General features: G+C 44.2%; 1 protein-coding gene across 1 annotated transcript in view; it reads left to right on the top strand.

Annotated features, from left to right (window-relative positions):
• KCNH8 (potassium voltage-gated channel subfamily H member 8) overlaps positions 1-25,907 on the top strand; it is a 251,936-nt gene that overhangs the window by 209,041 nt on the left and 16,988 nt on the right. The window contains exons 12-15 of the mRNA XM_059729358.1: positions 12,297-12,335; positions 15,615-15,970; positions 19,088-19,194; positions 20,286-20,362. Coding sequence (XP_059585341.1) covers positions 12,297-12,335; positions 15,615-15,970; positions 19,088-19,194; positions 20,286-20,362 — 579 coding nt within the window. The remainder of the gene's footprint in view (positions 1-12,296; positions 12,336-15,614; positions 15,971-19,087; positions 19,195-20,285; positions 20,363-25,907) is intronic.

The raw sequence follows: 25,907 nt of genomic DNA, 5'->3' as shown, positions 1-25,907 counted from the left end.
AATCTCATTTTCCCAAAATACCAATAAAGATTTATCTCTCTCTTCCACTAGAAACACTCCTAGATGTTCTTCCAGATAGCTATAAAACTAGGGTTTATCATTTTATAACACCAGTCCTGGAAGAATTACCTCCATATCACTAATCAGCTGGATAACTTTTTGTTACTGAACAAGGAGAATTTCTTGATGTAGAAGTTCTATTTTTTGAATTATAATGAACAATAAAAGAAAATATCATGGCTATTTTGAAATGTATATATTTAATAGGTTAAACCAGGACTGTCCAGCTTCTCAGTGTCCAGAGGCTGCAGTTCCCTGGACCGCGAGCTTCATGGGCTCTCTCCATTAAGCAGACTATGGGAACCTCTGAGCTCCCTGGTCTACACAAACCAACTCCCAGAGATCCCAGACACAGCTGCAGCAATAGGAATGACATGGGGAGTGGCACCGCACCCAGGTGGGCACCTGAAGCCATGAGTTAATCACTTGTAAGCTGTGAGAGACCCATGGGCCACCAGTTGGATGGCTCTGTATTAGAAAATATTTGGGAAACAACTTTGTCTTCAAAATGCAATTATCCCACGTATGTAGTTCCTCTTTTCTTTTGCACAAGGTATAAAGTATTTTCAGTGATTTGACTAGTGATCCAAGATTGTTTATCTTGGTTCTTGTCCTGACCAATAGGGAAGACTTGGTGGAGGATGTGAAAGTGATGGAAAACTTGGGAGGAAGGAATCACGGTATGATAAAAGTCATGATCCTGAGACAGGGAAAGCACGAGGTCAGCCAGACTAAGTTGCTAGATTTCAAAAAGTTGGATTTCAGCTTACTCAAGGAGTTAAAGTCATGGTGCTATGGGAAGACAAACAGAAAAATAAAGAAACACAGCAAGGCTGGAAGCTTCTGAAAGGCTCACTATTGGACTCCCAACAAGAAAGTGTTCTGACATGATGGAAGGGCAAGAATAGCAAGAGACCAGTTTGGCTGTACAAGTTGCTTCTAGGATGCCTCTAACTGAAAAGGAAAGCATTAGGGCTGTCAAATGGTTAAACACATTTATCATGATTAGTTGTATGACTAAAAAATTAGTCTCAATTAATCACAATTTTAATCACACAGTTAAAAACTCAAAATTATTAATTGAAAAACTCAGAATTATGCAAAACTATTCAATTACTTTGTATGGTTGGAGGGTGGATGCGGGATGCATGTGTGTGGGGTGAATTTGTGATGGTGTGGGGGGCTGCGGGTGTGTGGTGGGGGGGTTGGGGCCCAGTGAGCCCAGAGAGGGGGGACCACCTCATGTTCTGGCAGGATGCCCAATCTGAGTGGGGTCTCATTGGAGCTCCCTGGGCCCCGGGCACCCCCCCCCCACCTGAGCAAGGCCCCAGCAGTGGTGGGCTCATCCCACCCTCACCTTAGCAGCGGTGGCTATGGGCAGCCTGGGCTGGGGCAGCTGCTCTCATCCTGGTCCCAGCCCAGACCTAAACTTCCCTGCTTACTTGCTCAGGTTGTCCTGACCTGCCCTGGGCCCAAGGATGCCAGGCAGCCCTGCCACAGCCCAGTGCTGCCCTCCCCAAACCTCTGGCATTGCCAGCCTGGCTGCTTAGGGCCCTGGTTGGGGGTGGGTAGGTAAAAAGGTAAAATCTTGATGTGGAAGGAGAACAACACATTTCACAAAGCTTTCTTAGAGCATAGACACACACCTACCATGGTTAAGAGGTATTTATCATGGCTGGCACTGTACAGGAAAACCTTCCTTTCCAAGTCCCTTAGCTAAACAGTTTTCCATAGAGAGACACCAGTCATCCAGACAGAGGTGCATTCTGCACACATCAGTTAAGGGTTTGGTCTCGTTTGTAATCAGCAAGCTAAGCTGCTAATTACCCAGCTGCTCACGACAGCACGCTTTGCATTAAGCCCCCTCCCCCCCATCTTCCTGCTGCAGCTGCCCAGAGCCTCTGTCCCACCAGGACCCACATAGAGATGCTACAGTGGGGGCTGCCTAGCACCTTTGGGCCCCACAGCTCAGAGCAGGTCAGGATCACCTGGAAGCTCTGGCACAAGCCACCTCTAAGCTCTCAGGTCCCCACGCATCCCCATTCCAGGACCCAGGGGAGCAGCCATGATGGTGGCCCTGTACCCCTGTGTAGGCAGCTGCTACCAGCAGGTGGGAGAGGGATTCCTGCAGAGCCACCTCCCACTGCCCCCAGCCTGTGCTGCTCCATACACCCAGCCAAGCACCCCTGAAGCATGAACCAGGCAGAGCTGCTTCTCTTCTCCCCATGCTACCCAGGCTCCCACCAGCACCCACACAGAGCCACTGAACTCTCCAGATCCCAGTGTGAGCCTGGGAGATGCGGGAAGGAAAGCAGCAGCTCTGCCCAGTTCAGCAACAGTGCTGAGCATGGCTCAGGCTCCAGCAGTGCTGGGCTGGGGCCAGGCACAAGATCCAGTGTGGGCTGGGGCCAGCGGGAGGTGGCTCTGTGGGAATCCTGGCCTGGGGATGGCAGTGGGGCAGTGCAACCCAGGTGCAGGCTCTGAAACCACGTGCTCAATAAACACATTAAAAATATTAACATGTTAATTGCTGCTTGCATTAATCGCACTTGTTAACAGTGATTAATTGACAGCCCTAGAAAGCATACAAGCAATACAAATATGAACAGGTCACCAAGGAGGCTTACCAGGAAATAGCAAAAATTTCCACAGACAAAATCAGGAAGGCAAAAGTGAAAAGAAATGAGCTGCACCTGGTGAGGGAATTTAAAGACAACAAAAAGAGATTCTACAAGTATGTTGGCCAGAAAAGAAAGACCAAGGAAGCTGTTAAATAGCCATGAAGAACTCTTAACTGAAGAAGTAAAGAAGGCAGAAAGAAGTAAAGCAGCTCAACAGTTCCTTTGACTATCTTCACAGAAAAATTAAGCTGTAACCAGACACCGAAGAAGGATTATTTGGATAAGGAAGGGGACATACTGAGGGATAAGATAACAAAAACAAAACAAAGCAAAAAAACGAGGCAGAGTGCTTTTGATGGATCTGAATGAATTCAAGTTATCAGGGCCTGATGAACTTCATCGGGTACCAGAGAACTGGAAATGGGCCAACAGAGTGCCCTCTTTAAATAAAGGCGGGCACATCTACATGTGCTATTAATGCTCTTTAGGCTTAATGCACACTAAAATACTGTGGAGGAAGCCTTTGCTGGGAGCATGTCTACATGTGCACCCTGTTGGGAGCAGTTTTGCTCCCAATGGGAGCAGCCCAGTACAGAGCTCTTCCCATCCTGCTCTACCCCCTGCAGCAACCAGGGGGAGCTCCAGACTTCCCTGGGTGCTAGCCCAGGGGCTGGCAAGGAGCACCAGGGCCAGTCCTGATGTGCTTGGGGCCAGGAGAGCTCTGCAGCGGTAGCTGTGTCCTCATCCTATGCACATCAGGAGAGGACCTGGTCAAAAAATGATAAAGTGTTTGGAAAGCATGTCATATGAGAAGAGGCTGAAGGAAACAGCCATATTTAGCTTTTGGAAAAGGTACTTAAGAGGGGATATAATAGTGGTCTTCAAATACCTGTGTCACAACCCAAGGGTGTGATTTTTGTTTTGTGAGTGCTTCGGGACTGCTAAATTGTTCCCGCTAAATTGCAGCTTCTTTGCACGGTGGAGTTTCCTGCTGCAGAGGAGAACCCCGGTGCAAAAGAATTCCCGCCACCAGTAGCTTTCTTTGCAGGGTGTATTTCTTTGTTGCAGCACAGAAATGCACATTGCAAGGAGTTCCTGCCATTCGTATTCAAATTCGAGCCCCATTATTGGCTTGCGTTAAATTATTCACACGTGGCGGCTAGCGATTGGCTTGCTAGCCGTATAAAAGGCTTGAGTGGTTTCCGCCCAAGTTGGAGGACTCCATGAACACCAGGAGGAGGAGACTTCACACTGTGTGAAGATCTCTAAGCGCTGCGGAGCCTATCGGACCCAGCGTATTTCAAGCAGGCAACAGGGGTCTGATCAGCCTCTAGCCTCTCCCCGTCACCGAGCGCAATCCTTGACGTATCCCTCTTCCCTGCGCGCAAAAAGGATCCACGGAGCCTAGCAAACTTCGTGTGAGTCTATTCAGAGCTCTTCACTTCAAGTACTTTCTTCGGTTGGCGCGACGGGCTCGCGGTTTAGAGCCTCCAACCGGATGGGCTAGAAGAGTGTTCACAGGAAGGAACTCTAGTCCACCTCTCTTCTTTTCTATCTGTAACCACAACTCAAGCAAGTTTTCCAGCCTACACCGCGACCATCTTCGGTTTAAGTAAACAATCTTTAAATCAACCATTACGCGTCCGTGCCTAATTCTAGCATGCCGCCTGTTTTCTCCGACCCAGCGTGCCCGGGCTGCTGGCCACAGCCCGCGCGGCGTGAAAAAGGGCCCGGATCGCACCCGGCCCGCACAACCTGAAGGGCTGTCATAATGAAGAGGGAAAGCCTCTTTTCTCTTCAGCTGCCGTGAGAAGAATGTAGACCAATACCTTGCAGTTGAAGTGATGTAGGTTTTGACTGGGTATCAGGAAAAACTCCTTCACTGTTAGAAGACTGAGGTAGTAGAATAAACTGCCTAGTGAAGTTGTTGAATCTCCATCATTGGAGGTGTTCAAAAGAGGCTACACTGGCTCACGGATGATCTCTGAGTAGCTATGTCTATGCTTGACTATGGGAATTTCCCACTCTGCTGGGGTTTCCTGGTTGCCACATGGGCTAGGAAGCAGAGGGGGGCAGGGTGGCTAGAGGGTCTTGCCACTCTGCTCAGAGTCAGACTGATCACCATATTTGGGGGTCTGGAAGGAATTTTACCCCATGGTCAGATTGGTACAGACTGGGAATTTTTGCTCTCCCCTGTAGTGGGATGCATGGTAGTGGAGCTCTCCTCTGCAGGGGGCTCTACTATGGATCCATCAGGTATATTTTAACAACCCTCCCAGTAGTGGGAAACTGGCCACCATTGTCCCCCTGCCTTACTTGTGTCATATTAGTTTGTTATGCCTTGTGGCTGTGTCAGGGTTTATGATGTAGTTTTACTAACAGATTTGACAATGGATTTGTATAACTTGGTCTAGATAGGGATGATCCTACCTCTGGCAGGGGGCTTGTCTCAAAGTCCCTTTCAGTCCTACTGTTCTATGAGTGTATGAATGTGTCTCTTTTTTCATTTCATGGTAAGACATTTTAAGGAAGTATACTTTACTCAGCCTATATTGTCCTAGTGAAAAGTTTTAGTGGATCAGAAACTAGGACACTTCCTTGGGTCCACCAATAATTTATTCCTCTGATACTAAAGTTTATGCAGTCAGATGCAGGAAGGTGAAACCATAGATATGTGGTGAAACTGTCCTTATATTCACTGCTCTTACCTGTTATGTTCGAGCCCTTGCACATGCTTGTTTTATACTCTGAGAACACGTTTTTTTAGAGAAGGGAGAGAGGCATTGAAGCCAACAGAACAGGCTGAGAATGCCTCTTTCAGAGAACTACAGCCAGTCTAAGGTCTATTTATTAACTGAATAGTTCTTTCTACCATGAGGGCTTTTTATAGAGCTAAATGAGGTCAGGCTTTAACTTTATGAAGGGAAGACACAATATTTGCATGTATTAACTATGAATGATGTGCCAGAGGTAAGCGGTTGCAATATCATTTACCATGGAATATTTCAGTGAGATGGATTTTTCTGGGCATGTTACTATTTCAAAGAAGCAACATGACCTGGCTGAAACTGTTCATTTACTTAGATTTGAGAGACAACAAGGTTGCAGGGCCGGAATGAGGAGAAATAATGGGAAGAGGGAAGGGGGAACAGAAATCTCAAAGATACTCAGCTTCTTCCCTATTAAAATAGTCTCTGTTACTTTCTTTCTCTTCTACCTTCCCTTCCAGTCTGTGCCCCTATAAAACACATGGTCCCCATGTCCATATTACATCTCCTTCAACTTTCTGCTGGCAAAGCCCTGAGGCACCAGGCCACTGCTTCTGCCGCTTACCCCTAACTACACCAAAGCCAACACACATAACAGATGATATTAAGAATGGAGGAGGACAATCTAGCTGTGCTTATGCTGGTAAAGCAGTGGGGCCTGAAACAGTGGCAACAGCGGTCTAGGTGCAATTCAACTGAAAGCATGAGAATCCAGCAGGATTATGGAAAACCACATACAAAAAGGCAACCCCATACAGCAATTTGTATTTCTTTATTTTCAAAACAACAACTGTGACTTGCCTTTTATATTCATGGAAAAGGTCAACGGAGGAGAAAGTTCTGAGCTTGCATTTGTTCTCCCTCTTCTTTATTGCAGCTTTCAAATATTTGACAATGCCTATCATATTCTCCCCTCAGCTTTTTTGTGCCAGACTAAATATTCCTAGTTCTCTCAACCTTTCCTTTATTGTTTGCATTCCAATCCCTTTATCATTGTCACTCACCTTTTAATCCTCCCTGGTTTCTCTACATTCTTCCTAAAATGCAAAACCCAGATCTGCACATAGTACTCCAGCTAAGGCCTAGCCAGTGCTTTGTCTTCCATACAATACCTCTGCTAATACAACCCTAAATTGCATTTGCTTCTTTGATGACTGCATCAAATTATGCGCTCCCCCCCCCCCCCCACCGGCATCCACCCTCAACAGTGGTAACATTACAATGTTACTGCCTAGCCAATCTCTCATTCTATATTTGTGGATGTGGTTTTACTTTCCTAGTATTCAGCTCTCCCCAGTATTCACACTCTACTAAAACTGGCACGGCTAAGATTCATAGATTCATAGATGTTAGGGTCGGAAGGGACCTCAATAGATCATTAAGTCCGACCCCCTGCATAGGCAGGAAAGAGTGCTGGGTTTAGATGACCCCAGCTAGTTGCTTATCTAACCTCCTCTTGAAGACCCCCAGGGTAGGGGAGAGCACCACCTCCCTTGGGAGCCCGTTCCAGACCTTGGCCACACTAACCGTGAAGAAGTTCTTCCTAATGTCGAATCTAAATCTGCTCTCTGCTAGCTTGTGGCCATTATTTCTTGTAACCCCTGGGGGTGCCTTGGTGAATAAAACCTCACCAATTCCCTTCTGTGCCCCCGTGATGAACTTATAGGCAGCCACAAGGTCGCCTCTCAGCCTTCTCTTGCGGAGGCTGAAAAGGTCCAGGTTCTCTAGTCTCTCGTCATAGGGCTTGGTCTGCAAGCCCTTAACCATACGAGTGGCCCTTCTCTGGACTCTCTCCAGGTTATCCGCATCCCTCTTGAAGTGCGGCGCCCAGAATTGCACGCAGTACTCCAACTGCGGTCTGACCAGCGCCCGATAGAGGGGAAGTATCACCTCCTTGGATCTATTCGTCATGCATCTGCTGATGCACGATAAAGTGCCATTAGCTTTTCTGATGGCTTCATCACACTGCCGACTCATGTTCATCTTGGAGTCCACTAGGACTCCAAGATCCCTTTCCACTTCCGTGCCACCCAGCAGGTCGTTCCCTAGGCTGTAGGTGTGCTGGACATTTTTCCTCCCTAGGTGCAGCACTTTGCATTTCTCCTTGTTGAACTGTATCCTGTTGTTTTCTGACCACTTGTCCAACCTGTCCAGGTCTGCTTGCAGCTGTTCCCTGCCCTCCGGTGTGTCCACATCTCCCCATAGCTTTGTGTCATCTGCAAACTTGGACAGAGTACATTTCACTCCCTCGTCCAAGTCGCTGATGAAGACATTGAAGAGTATTGGTCCAAGGACCGAGCCCTGCAGGACCCCACTGCCCACACCCTTCCAGGTCAAAACCGACCCATCCACCACGACTCTCTGGGTGTGACCCTCTAGCCAATTTGCCACCCACCGGACTGTGTAGTCATCCAAGTTACAGCCTCTTAACTTCTTCACCAGTATGGGGTGGGTACCGTATCAAAGGCCTTTCTGAAGTCTAAGTATATGACATCCACCCCTCCTCCTGTGTCCAGGCGTTTCATAACCTGGTCATAAAAAGAGACTAGATTAGTCAGGCACGATCTGCCCTCCACAAACTCGTGCTGGTTTCCCCTCAGCATAATTTGTCCTGCCGGGCTCTCGCAAATGTGAGCCTTGATAATTTTTTCAAAGATTTTGCCAAGGATGGAGGTGAGACTGACAGGTCTATAGTTGCCCGGGTCCTCCTTCCTCCCCTTCTTGAAAATGGGGACCACATTGGCCCTTTTCCAGTCCTCCGGGACTTGGCCCATGCACCACAAGCGTTCAAATATTCCCGCCAGTGGCTCTGCAATGATGTCGGCCAGTGCCTTCAGCACCCTCGGATGGAGCTCATCCGGGCCTGCCGACTTAAAGGCATCCAGTTCTTCCAAGTGACTCTGCACCATCTCAAGGTCTACATATGGTAGTCTGGCGCCTTGCTGCTGCCTCTCTACAACCCCAGTGAGAGACTTATTGTGCCCCTCGCTTAGGAACACTGAGGCAAAGAACTCATTGAGGAGTTCAGCCTTGTCCCCCCTGTCTGTCACCAATTGTTTCTGCCCATTTAGCAGGGGTCCTATTCCTCCCTGGGCCTTCCTTTTACTCCCTATATATCTAAAAAACAATTTCTTGTTGTCCTTTACTTGGAATGCCATCCTCAGCTCCATGGTAGCTTTGGCCCGTCTAACTGCCTCCCTACAAGCACGAGCAGAGGAGGTATATTCATCTTTGGTGATCTCTCCCTGTTTCCACTTTTTGTGTGCTCCCCTTTTGGCCCTTAGGCTGCCCTGGATTTCTCTGGTCAGCCAAGGAAGCCTCCTGGCCCCTTTCCCTCTTTTTCCTCGCATCTGGATCGTCTCGCTTTGTGCCTCAAGGATCATTTCCTTAAGGCACAGCCACCCTTCCTGGGCTGCCATCACTTCAAAACTCCTACTCTGCAGTGCGTCCTTGACTAATCACCTGAGTTCATTGAAGATGGGCCAGCCGCCTTTCAAGAATGCCCAACACTCGCCTGCCAAAGAAAATCTTCTACAGTGAACTGTCAAATGGAGTACGATCTTGCAGCACACCAAAGAAGCAGTACAAGGACACCCTAAAGGTGTCCCTGAAGAGTTTTGGCATCAACCTAGAGTCATGGGAGTAAATCACTCATGACTGTCCATCCTGGAAATCATCAATCCAAAACGGAGCACTGGCCTTTGAACAGCAACACACAGCAGAAGTAATGAAGAAATGCATGGCCAGGAAAATGAAAACCTCTCGTACCTAGTCCTCATTGCTTTCCTGCCCCTGCTGCAGCAGATTGTTCAAGGCAAAGATTGGGCTTATAAGGCACCTAAGTACCCACAAGACGTAGCCTCCATCCCCCACCCCCTTTTCTCTTTCCTCTCTCTCTTTTCTCCTTTTTACTTTTGTTTTCTCCTTTTTCTTTTCTCCCTCCGTTTCTTTCCCATTTGTTTTCTCTTTTCTTCCCCCACCTCTCCCTCACTGGATGCAATCATATTTGCCCTCAAAGGATGAACAATATAGTACCCTACATTTGTCTCTGCTGAATTTCATTCTGTTGTCTATTATCCAGTTTTCAAATCACAACCCTTTTGAATTCTAATGCTGTTCTCCCAAGTGTTTCTAAGCCCTCCCAGTTTTGCTTCATCTAGGGCAGTGTTTCTCAACCCATGAGTCACGACCCAGAAGTGGGTTGAAAGAATTTTTGAAAGAGTTGCGAGCAAGTCCCAGGAAAATGCAGGAAAGCATGGGTTTCCCCTTACAGGCTACAGCATTCCAGCCTGCAAGGAGCTGCTTGGGGCAATTGGAGGCAGCAGGTGCATGTGCGTCGGTGTGTGCGCACACACGTGGCCAGCATGCAGCCATGAAGGATCATGAGAGCAGCCTCAGAAGCTGAATGCATGTAAATGTTGGAGGTTGGGGATTGGAGGTCCAGGGCTTGGGAACTCTGTGAGTGTGGGTGGGTAGGTGTGGAGGAGATGGGTAAGTGAGGAGGGGGTGGGTGCCTGCCTACCCTGGGAGAAGGTGGCTGGGCATCAAGGCTGCATCAGGGTAGAGGGGCAGGGCAAAAGGCACCTGCCCCTCCAGTGAGGGAAGGAGGCATGAGGGGTCCTTTGGGGATCTGCATAGCTGGGCTGGCAGCACTGGGGCTAGTGCCCACACTTTCAGAGGCAGGGCTGCTGAGAGACTTTGCTTGGTGGGGCAGGTGGAGCCATAACTAGGCTGCCTGGAGTGGCATGGGAGCCCCAGCCCAGGGCAGGTGGGGTGCCTCAGGCCTCCCTTCCTCTTCCCTCCAGCCTGTGCTGGGGTTGGACTCGCTCTGCTGCCACCTGCATGAGCTGGAGCAGCTGCAGCCACCATGCTCCAGCCTGAGCGGGATGGGGAAGCAGCCAGGAGCCCCCGCTGGCAGGGCTGGGCGTGGCAGAGGGCTGCAGGTTGGGAGTGAGGGGCACCAGCATGGCAAGGGGGCAAGAGACTTGAGGTTCAGAGTGGAGGCACCAGCAGGACCAAGGGTCTGTGGCTTGAGAGTGAGGGGAACTGACCCTCACTCCTGACCAGGGGCTGCGGGTCAGGAGTGAGGGACACTGGCAAGGGCAGGGTGCTGTGGGTCAGGAGTGATGGGCACCAGCAGAGCCAGGGGGCTGTGGATTAGAAGTAAGGGGCACCAACAGGGCCAGCGGACTGTGGGTCAGGACTGGCCATCTATGTTTACAATGTTTACAAATAGGTCCTGGTACAAAATAGGTTGAGAACCACTAATCTGGAGCACAATTGTGAAGGTTAATACATTATATCAGCTGACCATGATTACAGTGAGAAGTGAGAGGTTTTAACATCAGAGAAGATCGCTTACCTCATTAGGATTGTCTCAGGTTTTCAGTAAAACAAGAAAAACAGGGCTTTAGTCTTTGCTTTAGTTGCACAACTTAATGATCACAGTTGCTCTACTTGCCAGCATTGAGAATTATTGCTAAATTTATGTAAGTCCATATATGCCTAGGTAGATGTGAAATAAACTTTCTGCTTTGACTAAAGTAGATGTCAATAAAGCACATGTCACATTTCAAAATTTATATATAAAGATATAAATCCTTAAAAGGAAAACATCAAACTCCTGCTATAAATTTGAAATAAGCATGTGTTAGGCATCTAAATCCTTTTGAGAACTTGAGACTTGGGAGTGAAATGTTGAAGTCTTCTGAAAATGTGGCTCAGGAGCCTAAGTCAGTAGATTTACAAAGATGAAAAATCAATGGCAGCTAGGCACCTACCTCACTGAAGCAGTTATTAATCCTGCCAGGTTCCTAAGTACCTTTTGCAAATTTGGATTTTATGCTTTCAAAAGTATACCCACAGTGTATATTTAGATGTCCAAATTTGCTGCACAGTAGTCAAAGTATTGAATATCTAGCATATTTTATTTCTTGGGAGCTGTTGCACATTCAGTACTTTTAAAAATTGGGATAGTTATTTTCAAGTCAAAGATTAATATTTTCAAAAGCACATATGGTCCTGAGCCATGTGACACCCATAAACACTAGTTAATGGGCTGGTTACTTATTTCCTATTTGTACCTTTGAAAATTTTGCCCTAAATAAAACACTCATTTAAAAAAATGTTGACCTACTTGTAGCTTTTCCAGATTCCTACCTAACTCATGTATCAAGCTAACAATTAGATCTTTGTAGGTGAACCTCTTTATCTACTTGCAACACCATCAAATCCTAGGTTCCTCCAACTGGGTATCAAAATTCATTCATATTCATCCAGTTTTTTCCACCCATTTCAAACAAGTATATATTACTTATGCCACAGGGAGCCCATTTATGTCATGTCTGCTTCAAGGATGAAGATGCAATATGAAAAGAGAGCTTTTAGGAAAGCCCTAGAAGCAGCAAGTTTTGGAGGTCAAGGCTTCTTCCTCTTTGTTAGAGAGACAGATAACACCCTAAGGGTTTTAATAGCTAAGCTGGTTAGCAATTTTCTGAAGAAACAGTTTTATAGAAAAGTGCTGGTTCATAGAGCTTGAAATGCACCATTCAAAATACATAGGGTTCAAGGAACTTTCACTAAATGCAAGTCATGTTTCCTGATAGGCTTTGTTAATCTGAATCTTGCTTGGTATTGGAGTAAAATGATATATTTTATACGAGAGAAATTTTATGGTCAAGAAGTAATTTGATCCTGACAGTGTCTGGTGAAATAAATGGTTGTTTTATTAAGAGTTTTCCTTTCTGTACTAGCATACCTATGTAGGTTTAGGTGTAAGAAAATCACCTTTGGAAGCCAGAATTGTTCACATTCACATACTTGCTTTTTTTTATTATTATTCTTTCAGGTGATATCAAAGTTATCAAACAAGACTACACTATCTCAGGTATGATTGACTGAATTTTAAATAAGATGAGCTTTACTCTGAAACCTATTTTTAGTGGCCTAGGATCTGATCCAAAGCTCTTTAAAGCCAGTTAGTTGAAAGAATCCTATCGGCTTCAGTTAGTTTTGAATTAACCCTTATAGGATCCTGCATTTAGAGATGTAAATACCCATTTTATGACAAATATAAACATAAACAGCATAAGCAGTCTGGCAGCAAAAATCAAAACCCAAGATTCCCCTATCCCAAAGCAATGCCTACCTCATTAGGCTTCAGAACAAGGCTTCTTCTCTAAACTTCTTGTGCATTTTACATTAGAGCAGTGATGTCAAACATACAGCTCATGGAGCCTTCCTGGTTGGGCCAATGGCAGTTGGGGATCACGACCTGCTACAGAATTCAGGGCCCTTTCACACTGATGGCCATGGCTATTGGTGGTGAGCTTAGCTTACTGCCAATGTCCGGAAGCCCCTTCTTCTAGATCCGCTGCCATTGCTGGACCCCTCCCACCGCTGAACACCTCTCACTGCCAGCAGACCTCCATCCCTCACTACCTCCCAACTTAACACTGCTGCCACCCCCAGGCCCTTCACTGCCTTTAGACCCACTGCTGCTGCAGTGGCCATGACAGCCACTCCCCAGGCTGGATCCAGCCTGGAGGTAGACCCCACAGCCTAGATCTAACCTAGGCCTCAAGGAAGTTTTGCCATCCCTATATTAGTAAATCATTGTTTTTTAAAAAAAGGTAACTTCTGCAGCAGGAATTAGAATTGCTGGTGCCTCCTCTCTTAGGAGTACCTTTCGCATTAGACCGTAGTTGTGCTTCATGTTGCTTGCTCCTCTTCCAGCCCCATGAATGACATTTTTGGCTCCCAAGTGGTCTAGCTTCAACAAAAGGGGGAAAAAGGGCTCCTGCCTAATATAGCCTGGTGGCTAGGTTACTCTCCTAGGATGTAAGCCATGTGTGTTGGAAGTCCCTTCAGTGTAAGGAAAGCCCAGAAACCAGGTCTCTCTCTTCTTCAGTGAAACTTCTAACCTCTAGTCTACCATGTAAAAGGTGGGTGGTGCTGCCAAAATATGGTGTTGCTTGTAATAAAGTCCATGCTGGCTCAAGATGTGATCTGTAACAGCCTAATGGAAGACATACTGAGGCAGACCATAGGTCCAATGAGTCCAGTATCCTTTCTTCACAGTGCCAAACAGTAAATACTAAGACAAAGAGAACTTGTGCAGGCCCTAGGGATATGATCCCTGCCTTTCTGCTTCTGTAGTTTCCAGCATTCAGAGGCCTAGGAAGTCCTAATTTTGTGGGTGTATCCCTAGTTATTATGCTTAACACCCACTAAAGGGCTCATCTTCTGCATCTTGTCCAATCCCCTTCTGAACTTGGTTAAATTATCAGCCTCCATAATGTCTTACAGCAATGATTAATTACATATTGTGTAAAAAAGAGCAGTCTTTTGTTTGTCTAAGGAATAAGCAAACTATAGGCACCTTCCAGCACTGATCTGCTTCATAGTAGTGCTTAAGTGATAGTTAGGCTCTCAGTTGGAAACAGATGTTATCAGTGGAGCACAATCAGCTGTGCTGTGATATGTCTGCAGATGTTGCCAATTGCCATGCCCCCCATATTGGGGAGCAGGGGATTTTGCTTCATGTACTTTCATGTGGGGTGTAGGGAACCCTTGTAGGATGTGCTTGCAGGAACATGCAGGGAAATCCCCTACAGAGGGATTGCCCTACACATATCACTGCTGCAAGGCACAGACATACACCTCAAAGCCCTGATTTTTCCTGCTTGCCCAGATGCATCCCTGGAGGGACCCATCTGGGTAAGCAAGGAAAGTGAGGCTGGCAGCACCAAGGCTTGAGGGGCCCAATCCTGTTTGGGAATTTCCAGGGTGTGCAGAACCAGACCCCTCAACCCATGGGGCCCCTTTCCTAGGGCATCTGGACAGCAAATGGAAACAAAGCTGGAAAGCAAAGCTGCCTGTGCTGTCCCACTATAAACAAACAGATGTGGGCTGCAATAAAGCAGCCCAGTTTACTAGTACCTCCTGTCACGGCCTCAAATTTGAACATTTATTGTGCCAAAGACGTCTGTTTGCCTTCACTTTATTTCACCGGAAAAAAAATGTTATGGTGGCACAAAGTAACATCTGTTTTCACCCATAGCGGTCAATCTGCCTTACTTGGGAGTAGGCATAGTAACAGAAGCCAAAATACCTAGGTATCATTTCAAGCCAAAATGGAAGTGCCTCATGAATCCAGACACCAAAAGGTTGTGTGATTCCTGGAACGGGATCAATCTTGATCACTTTTTTTTTACTTGGGTGCATAAATCCTGCCTAATGTTGTTTTTCACCTACAATGGGTTCTGAATCTGGCCCTAAGTAAGGTCTTAGCATCCCTGAAAAAACTGAGGCCAGGATATTTACTCAACCAACTTGATAGAGCTGGAGGGTTCAATTTGTGTTGCAAAGTCTTTTCTATGTACAATATAAGGCCTCATATATGGTGTGCTCATCATACAAATGCTGTCTAATATGATAACTTATCATGTGGCCATTTTTATTTTCCATACAGATTGGCCTTTTGATATTACTTCATCCCCTGGAGAAATATGAATACTTTTCAACTAAAATTCTGATCCTCAAATGAGCTCCATGTAAACACGCCTCTGCAACTCACTACAAATGTGTTTTGTTACCAAGGAATAGTATATAAATATTCATCATAGTTCCAAACACTTAGGAAATGAACTTCATACTAGACAGCCAAATGATCGGCATAGGATTTCAGTATCAGTATCCCATGTTAGTCACCATAGCTTTTAAGAACTTAAGTTAGGCAACATTTCTTGGTAACAAATAACATTTGTGATGGGTTGAATAGTTGTAGTTCTATAAACAAAATTACACACGCTCACATGCACGCACACACGTGCACACACATACACACACTAACCCATGCATGTGCATGCATGCACATATAAACAAACACACACCCTTAAATTCTTACATACAACATGCCCTGGAATAAAATATTCACCTCATTTGCCATATATAATACACTGCAATTTCCAGCAGCTGTTTTTTGAAAAAAGTTTGTTGCTGTACATGAAAAAATATGGTATATTTAATATGCTTATATATGAATGACATAGATAAGTGACAGGCAGGTTTCAAAATAGCATTAGTTCTAGTAAGAAGTCATCAGAACTGCCCCTGCAATTTTGAGCTTTGAAATTTATTTTGATATAAATTATCCATATTTTAGACAGAGCCTAAGGGAAATGGAAGCATAAACAAGACACTCCCATCCATTGTGGAAGATGAGGAGGAAGAGGAGGAAGGAGAAGAAGACAGTACAACCCTTTCTCCAATCCATACAAGAAGCACAAGCTCCTTACACCAAACGAAGGTTGGAAGCAATAAAAGTTATCTAGGGAAAAACTTGAAACAGCTGGCCTCAGGAACTGTGCCCATTCACTCGCCTATCCGAGCTTGTGGCTCAAACCCCTCAAGAACCAAACATGAAACTGAACTCAATTACTACTCCAGAAAGAAGGAGAAAAACCTAAAACTTCCCCTTTCAAATCTGAGCACCGTTGGCTCCCCTGACCTCAGCCCAAGGTAATAGCCATGAACATACATCTTTGTACCCCATCATTTTGATTTGAAGTATAATGACTTTTTCTTGGTGCTATAAAATGTTTTTGTCTTCAATATAACTTTATTTCCTGAAGTCTTGAACTCCCATCCATTCTGCAAGGAAAGAGAAAGGAACTCATTGTTATTTGATCGCCTTACAGAGGTAATTGTTACATTCCAGGGCTGTATGATAGGATAAATCATTCATCAATGGAAAGTACAGGTGCTCAGCATCCATGATGATATGCAAAATCTTCAGATGATTAACTATTGTTTAAGGTGATGGACTTCTGGCACCTGAATTTCACATGTTGGCCTTAGTCTTTATAATTGCAGCCTTGTATAATAATATATTCCTCTCAGAGGAAAAATTGGCAGCATAAAATAAAATACATCATGGGGTACTAGTATAAAAGTATTATTAAAACAAATTTGGAATGACGTCATTACTGGTAACACCACTTAGGCAATTTTTTTTCAACTCACTGCAGTAGACTCTCAGGGGGTATATATCACTATAGCTCCTTGGAAGCCAGTGGCTTTAAACCGATGAAATACAGTATCTTGTTTGGGGATTTTATTTCTCATCCTCCAAGTACTTGGAAGTTTGTTTGGTTTTTTTCCCAAAAAATTCTCCTCTTCTCTAGCAAGCTAAAATAATAACTTTTAAAGCTAAACTTTAGAAGCTAAAGTAGAAACCATTAATTCCACATTTATTTATTCAGAATTTATTTAGAAGACATGACATAAGAAAGGGCCAGTGATACTAGACGTTTTATAATATGCATGTAGAAATACTTCCATCTTCAAATGTGTTGCCCCAAATTCATGTAGAACTGTGCTCCATATAGCCCAAATTCAAGTAAGAGCATGCAACAAACTAACCTTTGTGTTGATAACATAGAGGAGCATGTTCCAGGCCAGCTTCAGCATTAGTAAAACGAGTTCAAGGAATGGGTAATGAAATGCCTTTCATCTCTACAGTAGGTCACATGTTTGAATTTGGCTCAGGTTAGTTACAGTGGAAAGTCATTACTGTTTGATAGTTGTTCAATGGCCTGTGGAAAATGAGTGGTAGTTCAGGAAATTATTCTTTCATGGTGCCTGTTAAAATTTTGTTCATTAATCATGTGCATACACAGCCAGACAGTAGCACACAGTTTTATGGGAGCAGACTGCAGGTGCTTTGTTACACACACTGTTATTTCCATAAATAATTTTGCATTTGCAGAGGTAGTTAGACAGAAAAAATGGCCCATAACACACATGATTTTGAGATGCATCATTCTTCCTGCCAAAATCATTTCACTGAATTCCTGAGCCCAAACTACTAAAAATATCAGATTATGTTGACTAAATGAAGAGAAAGGAGGGAGGAAGAAAAAACACCTCCAAATCCCAAAACACATGTTTTCCCTCCTATTAGTATTAAAAGGTAAATGTGACTCTAACCAAGGGCTATGATTTTTCCTGTCCTTGTGTGGGAGCATAAGAAAGAGGACAGGCATATGAGAAGCCAGGCTCCCTTTTAGTAAATCCAGTTGCAATATGCCTAGGCGAGTATATACATGCTCCCTTCCAACATCGTACTTCTGTGCTGTCTTTCTGTCTAGTAAAAGGCAGCATGAGGGCAGGAACTTCATCCCATACCTCAAGTTTAACTCTAGTATGTATTTTCCTTGGATGCCGAAGGAGAATTCTTGCTGAGCCAACCAGAATTCTCTCTGAGAGCTCCATCTGTTTCCTACAGCCCTGAGGCTACAGTTGTGGTCATAGGGCAGTTTGGAAGATATTAGGTAGGAAAAAAAGGAAATCGATCTTGGAGGAGGAACTAGAATTCCATAACAAGTGGAACAGTTTCAACAGTAGGAGTAAGAATGACCTTGTAAAAGTCCTTGTTGTTGTGCAGCTACTGTTGCACAGCCTCTATCACTTGACTGTCATCCCAAAAATGTTGCCTTCGTAGTCCATCCATCCACTGGGCTGTATGGAGTATAGGGCAGCACAGACCATCCAAATAATGAGATGGCCTACAAGATTTGCAAGCTAGAGTGTGGCTGAGCATTATTGTGCAGAAGCAGCAAGTGGCAGCCTAGGAGGGGTTAAATTGCAGCCTGGGTAACCCTGGAATTCAGGGGAGAGAATGCTGCTGTTATTTGCGCCTCCCCCATACACATACACACACTCTCCTATGCCTGCCACCAAATTTGAGTTCTTTGTTTGCCTCTGGTGACTCAAATTGGTGGCAGGAAAGGTAAGGGTGAGCAGAAGCAGTGCAATATTAATCTCCAAGGTTCCACAGCCACACTAACAAGTCACCATCCCACCGCCAGAAGCAAATTGTCTGGCCCACAAGAAATCCCATGGGCTTGGTCCAGTCTACAGGGCAAATTAAGTTGGACTGCCCAGGTTTAGGATATGAAAAATGCAAGGAAATATAAGTAGACTGGACTAGAGGTTTTAGAACTTAATGTTAAAATTAGGGTAATTTTGAAACTATGGTTAAAGATATTCAACCTAAATTTGATCATATTAAATCCTTAGTCCCTCAACTGAGTTCCTCATACCAGTAATGGAATTTATATTTCTCCAAGACCCCTGGCAGATGTTAAAACAGTGGCATACATGGAATTGGGATGCAGATATACATGGCAGGAAGTGCAATTTTTGGGCTAGGGTATAAAAGTCCACCAAGTCAAACTGTGCCATTGTGAAGCTGCACCCAGTTAATTCTCGACCTCAGCCCTAGGACAGCTTCAGGTGCAGGAGTGCTACACATCCAATTTATGGTGCCATACAAAGGAGTCACAAAGATGGTCCACATATTTTGTGGAACATCTTGGTGGCTGGTTTGCCACTTTATGGTGCCATAAATCAGGTGCACATTTAACACTGTTACTATCTATGGCACAATTAATGCTTTAATCATACCACAAATATAACATGTGCTAGGAACCTAAGGTTGGTGTCAGGCAGAATTCAGCCTTGCTTTTTCAAGCATTGCTATGCATCCTGAGTATGAACACAAACATTTATACTATGAAGTCTGGTATCTGTGTAAATATTCAAAGCCAGTATTCCTTTTTTTTTTTTAAACAGGATTGTTGATGGGATAGAAGATGGAAACAATAATGAGGAATGTGAGACTTTTGACTTTCGCTCTGAACAACTGAGACAGGAGTCGAGAGTATCACCTACAATTGGGGGTTAGTGCTATATTTATCCATCTGATAAATCACTCATTGAAGCATGTAGTTTGGTGACTGACTTTTGACCATATTTCCATGATTCCTTTACATATGACACAAATGGATTTAATATGCAACTACCTTACCACACTATTCACAATTCTTAGAAGTTATGAGAGTCCAATTGGATGTCTTCACTATATCTGAGCCAGTTTCCCTGTTTCTGCCCATGAGTGGTCCAGATGAATGGCTCATCAGGTGTCTGGTATTTCTGCTATATCATTCTTCATATTATATATGAAGAGGCTGATCTGAGCGAGGTTCTGAGTGTCCTCAACCTCATTGAAGTTAATGGGCACTGAAGGAGCTCAACACATTGCAGGTTAAATCCTGTAAGTGACAGACTTGGAAAAAATCCTTCAAGAACTATACTAGAACTTCACTGCAGGTTTCCTTATTAAAGAGCTCTTTATTATTAACTTGTAGTTCTTAGGGTGCTAACCATGTATCAGAAATTAAGAGTGAAACCATGAGCAGCAGGAGATGCTAGGCAGCCTTAGATGAACTGCTCTTTGAAAAGACTAATGAATTGTAGCAGCAAACAAGACATGAATATAACATCTGGCAATGCAAAAACAACAGGCTAGTACTGACATTAGCTGTCCAGCTCAGATTGTGTTTCCCATTTCCCTCTCCTAGATGAGTAAGCAGTTCCTACATAATGATGTAGCATTTGTGTAGATGCCATTGTGACACTAATGTGTCAGGGGAAAAAATGGCTGCAGAATAGGACTGTAGTGTTTATACTTACGTGATTTTAAAAATCTGCCCAATTATCAGAACTTCAGTCACCAAGGCTGTCAATCTGTCGTCTTAGAATAGTTACTAGGCAAGAGTACCAGCGCTAGCTTCCCCCAATACCTCATTTATATTTCCAGTACATTTTGTATTAAACATCTAATAGCTGTTTATGGTCAATTTCATTTGGTTCCAATCAAACCAGAGATGAAACTTACATGAGTGGACAAGGGAAAATTTCATATTATTGACTCACTAAATTACCTACTTTCATAATTTCTACCATTGTCATGTGTATGAATTATTTACAGAATCTGAAGTTGGTGCTGCAGTGCTAGTTATCAAAGCAGAAGAAACCAAACAGCAGATCAACAGACTTAACAATGAGGTATGGAGATCTGGGGAGGGTGGGGGTATTAATCTGTATTGATTGACAGGAACACAAGTACAAATTGGCAAAATGTAGGTCGTTTGGGAAAGTTTTTGAGCTTTCAGAACTAGTAAGGGTTCCTGAATCTCTTTCCTGTAAATATAGAATTATGTTGCTTTTTAATGCCTTCCAAGATTGCTTGAACCTACAAACTTGTTTTATCTTCCATGTACTGGGGTTAGGAGAACTATCTAAAAGCTAGGTTGGTACAACACATATTCTGTGTGGCATCTTCTTAGAATTTCTTCACACTTCTTTGTGCTTTACACCTGTGCTTTTGCTTCAGTCTGTCACTGTGTCTGTGTCCTGCATTTCACTTTCAGCACCATTTTTTTAAAATCTGTTTTGCATCTTTGGGCATCTGCATGGCTTTTTCCACAATTCAAAACAAAACCCAAACCCAATAATGTTCAAATTCACATCACTTTGGAGTTTACATAATCTGAGTGAATTCAGAAGTTGGCAGGAAAAGCTTGTCTATCCTGCTCATAATACTGGTCTTTGGGAATGTAAGATTTTTAAAAAACATAATTTTGCCTTTTTTAGATCATAATTTTATTTAAATTCACCACACTTTAAAACAGTTTCTGATATCTGCCCAGATGCCTATGATTCAGATACTTCAGTAATGTTGCTCTAAGCCAGTGGTGCTCAACATCCAGCCCATGGGCCACATCTAGCCTATGGAGCCAACCACTGGGGCTCCCCAAGGGTCCCTAAATTTGGTGGCAGGGGAGCAGTGGCAACATTAATTGCTACTCCTCTACTTCCAGACCTGTGGGGAAGCCAGCTGACCAGATAACGTGGCCCTACACTGCAGATTGCACCACCACATGTTCAGGCTGGTGTGTGGGGTCCCGTCATGGTCAGATCCATGCATGTTGGGTTGGGTTAGTATATGGCTAGATTGAGCATGCAGGGTCAGACTGGCACTTTGGATTTTACCTGCAGACCAACCCCACACAGGATCAGACCCATGGACTGACCTGTCCCATTTGGTCTGGCACACAGGGACAAAACGTTGGGTACCACTGCTCTAAGCTATCACTCGGTTATAGCACAAAAGAAAGAACTTCAGAAAAACTATTCCCAGAAAAAATATACTGTGTGTTTACAGCATATTTTGAAATTCACACCATTACATTTTAAGTTGAATGCAGTACTTCAGGCTGGATGATGGAACAGCAGTAGCAGTGTTCCATAGTTAAGGTTTAAAGGCTAGACTCTCTGCTTCCTGATGAAATCGTTGGTTTTAATCTTCAGACTTAAAACAGTAATTCTTCATGGAGCATTTGAATTTTCTATATTTTTTTTCCAAATGATATTAGTATTTTGGTTCATTTAAGAACCTTTTGAAAGCCAACAAGAAGACTCACCTTTCTTTTCCTGCTACTGAAAGAAACATTGTCACCATAAATGTCAGGTATTTTTCTTACATAAAACACGCACAGCATCTTGCTGATTGGCCACTTTCCAAGTTTTGGGCCTAATCCTCACATCCAACTCAGAGAGAAAGGATAAAAGTGGCTCTGCAGCACTCCATTTCCATTCCCTTCCCCTTCCCTGCACCTCCCCACCCAATCTGGAGCTAACAAAGTTCAGATATACTGAAAGTCTAAATATGACTGACTGTAGCAGAGATAGGATTGAGAAGGACTTAAATCATTTTACTTCCAGACTTGCTTCAGAAGCTCTTAAGGTTGCCTTTAGAAACACAGACTGGAGTAGTCTATGGCTTCAGACATGCTTGGCATGGCCCCAGTGATCAAAGCTTTTTTAGAAAACTGGGTGCAGAGATCTCAGACTTATCCCCATGAGTTGCCAATATATACCCACAATATTCAAGCAAGAAGAAATGTTGCTTGCTTTAATATACTAGGATGCTTCTGAAACTTCAGTGGGATGCAGGGAAACTGTTTTGATTCACTCCTTTCAACCTTGGGGAGAACAGATATTTTTCAAAGAGGAGGGTATAAATAAGTACTACATGATTATCAGCAACATGCAGGTTAAAAATATGGTACACAGGCAGGAGTTTTGGAGCAGATATCCCACAGCATAGCCAAACAATTTATCTGCAGTCATTTTATGCTTGTTATTGCTTTTGCAGTGAAGTAACATAAATCTCTCAATGCTGTGGTACATTTAAACAAAAGAAAAAAAATTAAGAATGTTTTTTCTTAACACAAATTCAGTTTTATCTATACAAAGAAAAGGCTCTACTGTGTTGCTCCTCCGTTTGTAATGGCTAGACCAATAAAAAGACTTAGGGTCCCAGATTAGAATCCATAACCCAGAGATAAGCACCTAAATTTCATATACAGTACAGGAAGTGACTTAGATGCTTTAGTCACCCCAAAAAACCTTCATGCTGAGCAGAGAACTACCCAGAGCTGGACCAGTGGTTCTCAACCTTTTTTGACCGAAGGCACCCTACATTAGTACCTATTTCCAAGATACCCCTTGGAAAATGCGAGTTCTTAGTTTTCACTTGTTTTTTGAATATAGAAAAATAATAGAGTATTTTTTCTGTTGCAAAGAACACAGAAAGACCACAACAGGAGAAAATGATTTTGATACTATAAATTCATACTTTAAGTCTCAAATTATATTTGAACACCTTATAGCTGTGACACCTTAGCTGAGCGTCACTGAGGTAGACAATAGGAAATGCACTGGAGAGGGCAGTTCTGTGTTAAACCTCACTTCTCTCAGTGCTTAGATTTCTGCCTGCAGACCTGAGTCAAACATTTGACAGGGATGTTTTAGTCAGGGATGATCCTGTCTTGGGCTAGGGGTTGGACTAAATTATCTCCCTAGATCCCTTCCAGCCCTGCTTTTCTATGGTTCTATGCTTGGAGAACTGGGCAGTAGACAACAAAATGATATTCAGCAGATGTAAGGTGCTACATCTAGGGATGAAAAAATTAAAAGCATACATGGGGATAATTGGCTAGGCCAATGGTTCTCAACCTTGTTCAACTCAAGGCACCCGTCACTGGAGTTAAGGCACACCTCCATAACTTTTGTGAACTGAGTGGCACCCAATTTCAAAACCTAATGTATAGATTACAGTGCCTACCTGCTTGCATAAGGGCTAGCCAGTGGGGTTGGGAGATTGTCTAGGCAGGAAAAAGCCAGAACCTGCACTTATCTGCCTATGTCCTTGTACCTCGAGGCATCTTCCAAAGGACCTGGTGGCACCCCAGGGTGCTCTGGCACTGTGGTTGAGAATCACTGGCCCAAGTAGTAGTATTTCTAAGAAGGAGGTTTTGATTAATTACAGACTAACCATGAGCCAGAATTTGATGCCATTGTCATAAAGCAATTTGGGGATGTATTAACAGGAGTACTGTATGTAAGACACAAGAAGTGACAGTACCACACTACTGGAAAATGCCTCAGCTGGAGTATTGTGTGCAGCTCTGGGCTTCACATTTTAAGAAAGGTGTAGAAAAAAAATGGAGAGCATCCAGAGGCAAGTGACAATGGTGATGAAAAGCTTAGAATGGAAGCCACGGGAAGAAAGGCTGAGAGAACTAGGCATATCTGATTTAAAGAAAAGGGGCACATCCAGATAAGTGCACATGTGCGGCTTGCAGCGCTGCAGACCCATCTGTGGTGCCATGAACCACACATGACACACATCCAGGTGTTCAACGCACTGCTAATTCACAACACAGTGGGTTTTTTTGACACTGGAAGATCCCAGTGTCAAGAAAACCTACAGCAGAAAAAAGCAAGGCAGCACACATGACAGCAGAGTGCGCCACCCAAAACCAGAGCTTTGCCAGCTGGAGCCACACTCTGGCTGCCAGCCGGGCTCCATGCACCCAAACTGCCACCATGGAAGGCTCAAGAGGCCCCCAGATCTCAGGTAAGGCTTCTGGGGTCAGCCCAGGTGCTGGCCCTAGCCTCCCGTACCCCACCCAGGCAACTTGCTGCACGCCAAAGCACACATGTACAGGTGTTCCCTGGGACAAGTAGCATCAGCACAACTATGTACTAGAGTTTCCCTACATCCCACTGCACTATGTGCCGCTGCTATTTGTCCCTGGGGAAATGCATGTGCGTGCTCATCTGGATGTGCCCCAGGAGACCGAGAGAGGAAATTATAGCAATTTTCAAATATTAGAGGGCTGGCATAAAGGAGAGACAACACTATTGTTCCCCCTTGCAACAGAGGCCAGGACATGAGGTAGAGGAGAGCAGCAACAGCTTTAGATTAAATCTTAGAGCAGGGGAACAAAACCCTCCCTACTGTGAGAACAGTAGGAGAAAGGAAAAAGCTAGCTCAGAAAACTGTGGAATCTCTTTCACTGGAGGTTTACAAGAAGAGGCTGGATAGGTATTGTTCTGGATACTATGGGAATAGTGCATCCTGCATGCCTGGAGGGGGTCTGAACTCTGGCCTTTGAGATCCCTTCCAACCCTCCAATTCTGTGATTCTAATTTATATATGTTGGCAATCCCATTGAAATTAATTAATCTGTCCATAGGCTTAAATTTGTGTGGATGTTCATGAACGGCTCAGTCTGTACCCTAGTTCATAAAGGAATGATCTAAAACAGTGTACAATGTTTTTGAGCCTATAGGTAATGTTCTGAGACTTGGGTAACTAACTGGCACTATACTTAGACCCCCAAAAGTCCCTCACAACCTAGGTATTTAAAATTATCTCTTGTACAGTGAACATTCTTGTAGAGCATATTTATATGGTGCTAAGCAGCACTGAGCTGACATGTGCTGGTGAGGGTGTGAGAGAGAAACAGCTTTCTCACCAATCCTAGAAGGGGTTGTGTATCCTGAGAGGAAGGAGAAGCTTAAATCCCTGAGAGGGGCAAAATTTAAGACATACCAGGCATGTCTACACAACATGCTACTGTGCAGTAGCAACGAGCTACTGTGCAGTACCTCATTGCTACTGCACAGCAGCATTGGTGGGAATTAACCACGATATGACACTACTGCACAGTAGCTTATGCAAGTACTAAATGACTGCACAGTAACAATTGTGCAGTCCACCACTCGTGCAGATGCAGGCAATCTTCTCAACATTTCCGACTGGATTTTTTTTAGCAACTCTTCACTCAGCATTCTGGGTTTTATAAGCTACTTATGTCTCCCCATTCATTATATATGGAGCCTAAACACCTAACTCAGAATCACAGAGTGAAGTATTACAACAAATCTAACCAGTAAAGTTTGTCGGTGCTTACTTTTCCATTAGTTAATTTTCCTCATGGCCTAAACATTTGCCTCCGGGCATCTCCTGGACCTCCTAAGTCTCAATATTACTTAGCAGCTTGGTACTTAGTTCACACCTGTCAGGGTTCAAAAACTAGGTATTTCTCTACCTACTTCCCCAGCAGGACTCTAACCAGTGAGCACTTATACAATATGGCAGTGAGCAAAGCCAAGGAAAAGGAGGAAGAGAAGATACATAGGATATTAGAAATATGGGTTCTTTTTTTTCTTATGCTTGATGAACCTGTATCTCCTA

This window comes from Alligator mississippiensis, chromosome 5 (assembly GCF_030867095.1).
Source record: "Alligator mississippiensis isolate rAllMis1 chromosome 5, rAllMis1, whole genome shotgun sequence".
Taxonomy (NCBI): Eukaryota; Metazoa; Chordata; order Crocodylia; family Alligatoridae; genus Alligator; species Alligator mississippiensis.
Note: the sequence above shows the minus strand (reverse complement) of the source record. Positions and strands in the feature narration are given on the sequence as shown.